The sequence below is a fragment of the Gymnoscopelus microlampas genome (assembly GCF_963454915.1).
Source record: "Gymnoscopelus microlampas genome assembly, chromosome: 3".
NCBI lineage: Eukaryota > Metazoa > Chordata > Actinopteri > Myctophiformes > Myctophidae > Gymnoscopelus > Gymnoscopelus microlampas.
The window spans coordinates 4517336-4527335 of record NC_139940.1 but is presented as its reverse complement, the minus strand read 5'-3'; the positions used below and the strand labels follow the sequence as shown (position 1 = coordinate 4527335).

The 10000-nt window shown below is 44.7% G+C and overlaps 1 protein-coding gene across 2 annotated transcripts in view; it reads left to right on the top strand.

The window, feature by feature from the left end:
- efna4 (ephrin A4) overlaps window positions 1–10000 on the top strand; it is a 113047-nt gene that overhangs the window by 74041 nt on the left and 29006 nt on the right. For both annotated transcript variants that reach the window (XM_084051789.1, XM_084051790.1), the window contains exon 3: window positions 3189–3514. In XM_084051789.1, the coding sequence (XP_083907915.1) occupies window positions 3189–3514 (326 nt within the window). The remainder of the gene's footprint in view (window positions 1–3188; window positions 3515–10000) is intronic.

Genomic DNA, 10000 nt, shown 5'->3' with positions numbered 1-10000 from the left:
TTGCCAAATCTTTGAATATACATATTTTTTAAGTAAACATTTGTAACTCAAATCTTTGCTTCTGGGGGTCCCTGGATCAAAATATTTTCAGATGGGGGTTGGCGGCCAAATACGTATCATTTTGGAGGTCCTTGACATGAAAAACTTTGAGAACCACTGATATAGTAACACAATGTTTTCAGAAAACTGTTAGGATTTAGAAGACATTTTGTAGAATCGGAACCTCAAGTCTTAATAGGTCATGTCTCTCATGTCTCTCATGTCTCTCATGTCCTCTCTCTCATGTCTCTCATGTCTCTCATGTCTCTCATGTCTCTCATGTCTCTCATGTCTCTCATGTCTCTCATGTCCTCTCTCTCATGTCTCTCATGTCTCTCATGTCTCTCATGTCTCTCATGTCCTCTCTCTCATGTCTCTCATGTCTCTCATGTCTCTCATGTCTCTCATGTCTCTCATGTCCTCTCTCTCGTGTCTCTCATGTCCTCTCTCTTGTGTCTCTCATGTCCTCTCTCTCATGTCTCTCATGTCCTCTCTCTCGTGTCTCTCATGTCCTCTCTCTCGTGTCTCTCATGTCCTCTCTCTCATGTCTCTCATGTCCTCTCTTTCATGTCTCTCATGTCCTCTCTCTCATGTCCTCTCTCTCATGTCTCATGTCCTCTCTCTCATGTCTCTCATGTCCTCTCTCTCATGTCTCTCATGTCCTCTCTCTCATGTCCTCTCTCTCATGTCCTCTCTCTCATGTCCTCTCTCTCATGTCTCTCATGTCTCTCATGTCTCTCATGTCCTCTCTCTCGTGTCTCTCATGTCCTCTCTCTCGTGTCTCTCATGTCCTCTCTCTCATGTCTCTCATGTCCTCTCTCTCGTGTCTCTCATGTCCTCTCTCTCGTGTCTCTCATGTCCTCTCTCTCATGTCTCTCATGTCCTCTCTCTCGTGTCTCTCATGTCCTCTCTCTCGTGTCTCTCATGTCCTCTCTCTCATGTCTCTCATGTCTCTCATGTCTCTCATGTCTCTCATGTCTCTCATGTCTCATGTCTCTCATGTCCTCTCTCTCATGTCTCTCATGACTTTTTTCTGTTCTGGCCCCACAGTGGTGGAATGAACTTCCCACTGAAGTCAGGACAGCAGAGTCACTGCCCATCTTTCGCCGCAGGCTGAAAACCCACCTCTTCAGGAAACACTATCCTTCCTCTTTGCCTGGCCTACTTGTTGTTAACTAGTTGTACGAACTCTCGTTTTATTTTTGTATTGTTTTATTGGATCTTGTTTAGTCGATACACTTATTTGTTTTAGCTCGTGCTCATTTGATTTTGCCATTTTTGTCTCATCTGTTTAAGAAAGTAGGTAGCTGATATATTGCACTTTTACCTTAGCGCTAGGTATACTCTTGGTTGCTTGTTTTAGCAGGAAATGTACTTAAAACTTCTGGTGATTAGTAGTTTTCGTTCCCTACCTATGTTGAATACACTTATTGTAAGTCGCTTTGGATAAAAGCGTCTGCTAAATGACTGTAATGTAATGTAATGTAATGTCTCTCATGTCTCTCATGTCCTCTCTCTCGTGTCTCTCATGTCCTCTCTCTCGTGTCTCTCATGTCCTCTCTCTCATGTCTCTCATGTCCTCTCTCTCGTGTCTCTCATGTCATGTCTCTCATGTCCTCTCTCTCATGTCTCTCATGTCTCTCATGTCTCTCATGTCCTCTCTCTCATGTCTCTCATGTCTCTCATGTCCTCTCTCTCATGTCCTCTCATGTCTCTCGTGTCTCTCGTGTCTCATGTCTCTCATGTCTCTCATGTCTCTCGTGTCTCTCATGTCTCTCGTGTCTCTCGTGTCTCTCGTGTCTCTCGTGTCTCTCGTGTCTCTCGTGTCTCTCATGTCTCTCATGTCCCTCATGTCCCTCATGTCTCTCATGTCTCTCATGTCCCTTATGTCTCTCATGTCTCTCATGTCTCTCATGTCCTGTCTCTCATGTCTCTCATGTCTCTCATGTCCCTCATGTCTCTCATGTCCTGTCTCTCGTGTCTCTCATGTCCCTCATGTCTCTCATGTCTCTCATGTCCCTCATGTCTCTCATGTCTCTCATGTCCCTCATGTCCCTCATGTCTCTCATGTCTCTCATGTCTCTCATGTCCCTCATGTCCCTCATGTCTCATGTCCTGTCTCTCATGTCTCTCATGTCTCTCATGTCTCTCATGTCCTGTCTCTCATGTCTCTCATGTCTCTCATGTCCTGTCTCTAATGTCTCTCGTGTCTCTCATGTCCTGTCTCTCATGTCTCTCATGTCTCTCATGTCTCTCATGTCCTCTCTCTCATGTCTCTCATGTCTCTCATGTCCTCTCTCGTGTCTCTCGTGTCTCTCATGTCTCTCATGTCTCTCATGTCCTGTCTCTCATGTCTCTCATGTCTCTCATGTCTCTCATGTCTCTCATGTCTCTCATGTCCTCTCTCTCATGTCTCTCATGTCTCTCATGTCCTCTCTCGTGTCTCTCGTGTCTCTCATGTCTCATGTCTCTCATGTCCTCTCTCTCATGTCTCTCATGTCTCTCATGTCCTCTCTCTCATGTCTCTCATGTCTCTCATGTCTCTCATGTCCTCTCTCTCATGTCTCTCATGTCTCTCATGTCCTCTCTCTCATGTCTCTCATGTCTCTCATGTCATGTCTCTCATGTCTCTCATGTCTCTCATGTCTCTCATGTCCTCTCTCTCATGTCTCTCATGTCCTCTCTCTCATGTCTCTCATGTCTCTCATGTCTCTCATGTCCTCTCTCTCATGTCTCTCATGTCCTCTCTCTCATGTCTCTCATGTCTCTCATGTCCTCTCTCGTGTCTCTCGTGTCTCTCATGTCTCATGTCATGTCTCTCATGTCTCTCATGTCTCTCATGTCCTCTCTCTCATGTCTCTCATGTCCTCTCTCTCATGTTTCTCATGTCTCTCATGTCTCTCATGTCCTCTCTCTCATGTCTCTCATGTCCTCTCTCTCATGTTTCTCATGTCTCTCATGTCTCTCATGTCCTCTCTCTCATGTCTCTCATGTCCTCTCTCTCATGTCTCTCATGTCTCTCATGTCTCTCATGTCTCTCGTGTCTCTCATGTCTCTCATGTCTCTCATGTCCTCTCTCTCATGTCTCTCATGTCTCATGTCTCTCATGTCTCTCATGTCCTCTCTCTCGTGTCTCTCATGTCTTCCAGGTTAACAGGAGGAGAGCTGCTGTCCATCCAGGTGAACCTCAACGACTACCTGGACATCTTCTGTCCCCACTACCCCGCCGCCAGCGCCGGCGCCCACCCGTCGTCGCCGCCGTCGCCACCAGGGGGTCCCGAGAGCATGGCGCTGTACCTGGTGGCGGAGCAGGCCTTCCGGGGCTGCGTGGAGACCACCGGCGCCATCAAGAGGTGGGAGTGTAACGCCCCGCACGCGCCCTTCGGCCCCGTCCGCTTCTCTGAGAAGATCCAGAGGTTCACGCCCTTCAGCCTGGGCTTTGAGTTCCTGCCCGGACACCACTACTACTACAGCTGTGAGTTTATGAATGAATGAATGACACCACTACTACTACATCTGTGAGTTTATGAATGAATGAATGACATCACTACTACTACATCTGTGAGTTTATGAATGAATGAATGACATCACTACTACTACAGCTGTGAGTTTATGAATGAATGAATGACATCACTACTACTACAGCTGTGAGTTTATGAATGAATGAATGACATCACTACTACTACAGCTGTGAGTTTATGAATGAATGACATCACTACTAATACAGCTGTGAGTTTATGAATGAATGAATGAATGACATCACTACTACTACAGCTGTGAGTTTATGAATGAATGACATCACTACTACTACAGCTGTGAGTTTATGAATGAATGACATCACTACTACTACATCTGTGAGTTTATGAATGAATGAATGACATCACTACTACTACATCTGTGAGTTTATGAATGAATGAATGACATCACTACTACTACAGCTGTGAGTTTATGAATGAATGAATGACATCACTACTACTACATCTGTGAGTTTATGAATGAATGAATGACATCACTACTACTACATCTGTGAGTTTATGAATGAATGAATGACATCACTACTACTACATCTGTGAGTTTATGAATGAATGAATGACATCACTACTACTACAGCTGTGAGTTTATGAATGAATGAATGACACCACTACTACTACAGCTGTGAGTTTATGAATGAATGAATGACATCACTACTACTACAGCTGTGAGTTTATGAATGAATGAACAGAGATGCTCATACCTCATAGGCCTGCGTCCTGCGTCGCTGACGCACAATATTGTGAAAGGACGCATTCATGACACCGTCGTAGAGTTGTCACCAACAACAGAGAAAAACATAAAAATAATTCGCCGTAAAATATTGTTTTACCGCGAATGTTTTACAAATCCACGGAACACCACCATTTTGCATGGCCACGTCCTACTTTATCCTACTTTATAAACAATAAAATCCACGTAGAAATCGTCTTAGAAAGACGATACAAATAACAATAATAATCCACGGGAGCCGCCATTTTGTGCATGCTCACTGCTCAGACCGAATTCTCTAGGTAACGCGTTTGCGTGTGGTGTGACACACACTACGAGGGCCGTTCGCGCAGTTGTGGATCGCGCGTCGAAAATGGCTCGTTTTCACCACTGTAAAAAGATATGGAGATATGGACCGTCCATTCCACTTTACAGGGACCTAGCATCATTCCTAAGTTGCGTTAGAGCGCCCCATGTGGAACAAAAATAAATAAATAAAATGTTGAACACCGTGCTATGTGAGCTTATATATCTGCAGTTTTTTGGGGGCGGTGTAGCCGCCCCCTATAAGTGAGTTTTGGACACTGACCAATCCTGCACCGTGATTGGCCAATAGTCTACAACGCATTGTATACCCCTAACCCTTCCATTGTTAATGCAAATCGATACTTTTGCAAAGTCAGCCAATCACATTACAGCTAGTGTCATCACCACTAACTTTGCAAATTCAGGACTGTGATTGGCTTGCGAAACACATGACACATGTGCAGCCCTATGAATAGCAGTATGGACTTTAAAAAAAGTCATTTAGCCTTTTTTTAAAGTGAGTCATGTTGTGATGACCACACACCGCCCACTTCACACTGGGTGTGATTTTTGGGGCGGTGTAGCCGCCCCCTATAAGTGAGTTTTGGACACCGACCAAAAGATTTGTATACCCCCTAACCCTTCCATTGTTAATGCAAATCGATACTTTTGCAAAGTCAGCCAATCACATTACAGCTAGTGTCATCACCACTAACTGTAATGTGATTGGCTGACTTTGCAAATTCAGGACTGTGATTGGCTAGCGAAACACATGACACATGTGCAGCCCTATGAATAGCAGTATGGACTTTAAAAAAAATAATTTATCCTTTTTTTAAAGTGAGTCATGTTGTGATGACCACACACCGCCCACTTCACACTGGGTGTGATTTTTTAAAGTGAGTCATGTTGTGATGACCACACACCGCCCACTTCACACTGGGTGTGATTTTTTAATAGTCAAAGACATCTAAAATGACACAGGCCCTCAGCTATGATCTCAACCATATCCACACTTGGCTCTCTGATAACAAACTGTCAAACAAACTGAATCCATTATTTTTGGATCTAAAGCAGGGGTCTTCAACAGGGGGTCCGGGACCCCAAGGGGGTCCTCAGAGTTACTACAGGGGGTCCGCCAAATCTTTGTGTGATATGATTTTTTTTACCTTAACCACTTTGAACCCTAGCATCCCTTTTCTGAGGAGAACTTTAACCAAAAATAGCAGATCTACAAGCCCACAACGCCTCATGCTGTGAGGCGTTGTGAGCTTGTAGATCGGCTATTTTTGGCAAAGAGGTATAGGTGTAGAGGGAAAAACAGAGCAGTACCAAGTAAACAAAAAAAGTTTAATCTGAAACTAAATTTAATACAATATAGAGGGGGTCCCTGCTTCACCTCTCTCTCAGCTAGGGGGTCCTTGGCCTGAAAAGGTTGAAGACCCCTGGTCTAAAGTAAACCTCAGTAAGACCGAAGACTTTACGGTCACAGTTGGTGACCAATGTAATCACACATGCGTAAAACGTAAAACACACAGCCATGCAGTCCAATGGTTCTTAAAGTGGTGTCCAGGGACCCTCAGGGGTCCTTGAGGGGTTTCCTAATGGACCCTCACATGTCTGTAACTCTGAGAGCGTGCACATGGAACCAAATGGACGCTCGTACCAGGCCCCAAGAGTTGCTGTAGTCCAGGGGCCAACACTGATATTTTCACAAATTGGTACCACCTAAGGTGACCGTAAAGTTTTTGTGTTTTTGTCTTCCTACATGTCTCTAGTTTATATTTTGGTATGATAACCCTGCCAATCTTGTAGCTTAATGGCAGTTATCACTACCTACCGGCTAATGTATCCGGTAGGAGACACAAAGTAGAATCTTTGTGTCTCCTACCCCGGGCATCAAATTATTGCGCCAAAAACCAAAATATATCCATGTATTCAAGGCTTCATGGGGTGTGCAATTGATAACTTCTCAGATTTTTGGTGTTTGCAAAAAGACTGCTTTCCATAAGCTTGTAAAAGTTGACCCTCCTTCGGTCTAGGGTGGTCATAGCTGAATGGGTATAGAGAGTCCCCCTGGAAAACTTAAAGGAGGAGTTCACCCAAAAAATGATTTATTTTCTATCAATTGCACACCCCATGTATCCTACCGGATACATTAGCCGGTAGGTAGTGATAACTGCCATTAAGCTACAAGATTGGAAGGGTTATCATACCAAAATATAAACTAGAGACATGTAGGAAGACAAAAATACAAAAACTTTACGGTCACCTTAGGTGGTACCAAAATATGGCTTGGCCCCAGGACTACTGAGAAACATTGATGCTGCCACCCCAGTGGCCAAAGCTGGAACTGCAGGCGGGGCAAAATACATGCACGAGCAAAAAATACTGAGATATTTATATATATAAATATATATATAATATAATATAAATATGTAAACATATCTAACTATATAAATGGCGACCGACTTCCGCACCCTCGGTGGCGACACCCCACAGCTCTGTTATCGAATAAACAACGCACCGCCAGACCACATGTCGCCAACTGACTCGCCACGGCGGCCGCGCTGAATTTACGCCTCGCGTAGGGGACATCTCACTGCTCACTACACCTTTTCCACCGCGCAACATAATTAATTCTACTCACCAAATGTCGGACAAAACGGAAGGGGAGGCAGCTTCGTACCGTTTACCGTGCGCACGACCTCATCACCACAACAGCAGGCAGCCGCTGCGGGGGTTTTTTCCTTTTTTTCCAACCTTTTTTTTTGGTCACCATTTTCTCCAGGCACCATTTCTGGTGTAACGTGCGGCAGCATGCGCTGGGTTGCCAGGTTTGCACAGCCAGCGCCAGAAACAAGCAACCACCTTCATGAAAAAAAAAAAAACACCGAAATGGTCCGCAATGTTCCAGGGGTGTCCCCGTGCGTCCCAACACTCCACAGGGGGTCAGTGGACCATCAGGGGGTCCGCGGACCCCCTGTGGACCCCCTGAAACATAACAAATATTATTTCTTCAAAATTTTTCCTTTTTCAAAAAAACTTTTCCACAGTTTTACTCCGGCGATTTGTAGCCCCCCGAAACTCTAGTTATACATAAATACATATGCATTTACATATAAATATGCATCTCGAGTGTATTTAATAAATATAAATATAAACACAGGCTTGTTCGTGGAGGTAGGTTGTGACGTAGGACGCAAAAGGGACACTAGTTTGCATGCTCATAACTCTATGGCTGCTAGAAAAAACGTCTCAATAATTCTATTTCCGGGTGCTTCAAAACGCCACTGAGCAATTTCATTGAAATGAATAGCTGGGGGCGGGGCAATCCGCCCTCTAGTTATATTATACCTCTATGGCTCGTACGCTCTCAGAGTTATGGGGGGGTCACTTGAAATGTAAAGGAACCTGTGATTTAGTCAGTATCTTTAAAGTATTTCACAAAGCTGCATTAGGTTTGATAGATGACTTAAAAAGTGTTATGGAGTGCCTTTGGGTAACTTCTCCTTTGATTTTGCACTGAAATAAAATATACTTGACTTGACTTTAGAGGGAGGGGGGGAGGGGGGGTGTTAAGGCAAAGTTAATGTGCATTCATCTCACTTTGGTTTGTCGGTTGTAGAGAGAAATAAAACAACAACTCAACTTGCCTTTGTTTATAAAATGTACTGAGGCATTAACACGGACTGTGATTCTGATGCACACCCACGCGCAAGCACACGCACACACACACACACACACACACACACACACACACACGCATGCGCACGCACGCACGCACGCACGCACGCACGCACGCACGCACGCACGCACGCACGCACGCACGCACGCACACACACACACACACACACACACACACACACACACACACACACACACACACACACCTGTGAGGAGGAGGTGAATAAAAACGGTGAATTCAGTTAGCCTCTAAACACAATCTGGCCTCCCTCTTTTTCTGCCCGTAATGACATACCCAAAATGTTGCTTGATTATTATTTGATTATTTTATTGAATTGTTGATTTGCCGTGATTTTCAGTGATTCCCCCCCCCTAAAACGTAATCATCAGGTATTATGGTTATACTAGGAGGACGATTTTTTCAAAAAAGTGTACAGAAAGTGTTAAATGATGTTTTTATGTGGACACGCCTCCAGTTCATTAAGTATACCTGGTTCTCACCTTAGCACCTCCTCCACCACCTTAGCACCACCCACCTGTCCTAGTCCCTCCTGCTCCTCATGCCCACACCTGTTAATAATAATAATAATAATAATAATACATCAGACTTATATAGCGCTTTTCTAGTACCCAAAGTCGCTTTACAAAACAGCTTAAAAACAATTTTATTAGGAGAAAAGAAAAGAAAACATTAAAAGGCTAAAAACAAAAGGCTAAGACTTGTCATAGAGGACGAAAGAGAGGTTTGGTTAGGTCTGGGCAGGGAAAGCGAGTCTAAAGAGGTGGGTTTTGAGGGAGGCTTTGAAAACTGCAAGAGTGGGGGCAGCTTTGATGTGGGGTGGGAGTGGATTCCAAAGGGTGGGGGCCGCAACTGAAAATGCCCTGTCACCCCAGGTGTGTTTTTTTATTTTTTTGGGGAAGTCCAGGAGGTTTGCGTCGCCAGACCTGAGGGAGTGGGAGGGTGCGTGGCGTTGGAGGAGGTCAGAGAGGTAGCGGGGGGCCAGGTTATTGAGGGCTTTGTAGGTGGTGATGAGTATTTTGAAGTCAATTCTATGTTTTACTGGGAGCCAATGAAGGTCATGGAGTACTGGGGTGATGTGATCTCTGGATCTGGTTCTGGTGAGGAGGCGGGCAGCAGAGTTTTGGACATATTGGAGTTTTTTGATAGTTTTTGCAGTGGCACCGTAGAGGAGACTATTGCAGTAGTCGAGTCTGGAAGTGATGAATGCGTGGATGAGTGTTTCTTCAGCAGTTTGGGATAGAGTGGGACGGAGGCGGGCGATATTTCTGAGGTGGTAGAAGGCTGTTTTTGTGATGTGATTGACATGGGATTGGAATGAGAGGGTGGGATCCAGGATGACACCAAGGTTTCGGACTTTGGTGGAGGGGGTGACAGTGCAGCCGTCGATATTGAGGGAGAAGTTATGAGTGGGGCGGGTGAGGGCAAGTGGTCCTTTAAGAAACAGAAATATTTGGTCAATACGTCACACTTTGATGCTTTGGCAAAAAATAGTTCTATAAACTTTCATGTGAATAAAATCTTTGAAATAAATTTGAGAGAGAGAGAGAGAGACACACACAGAGAGAGACACACAGAGAGAGAGACAGAGAGAGAGAGAGAGAGAGAGAGAAGAACTGAAGGAGCAAAAGAAAGAATCTTTACATAAATTACTGATGTGGTGAATAGAACAAGGTAACAATGTTACACACACGCACGCACGCACGC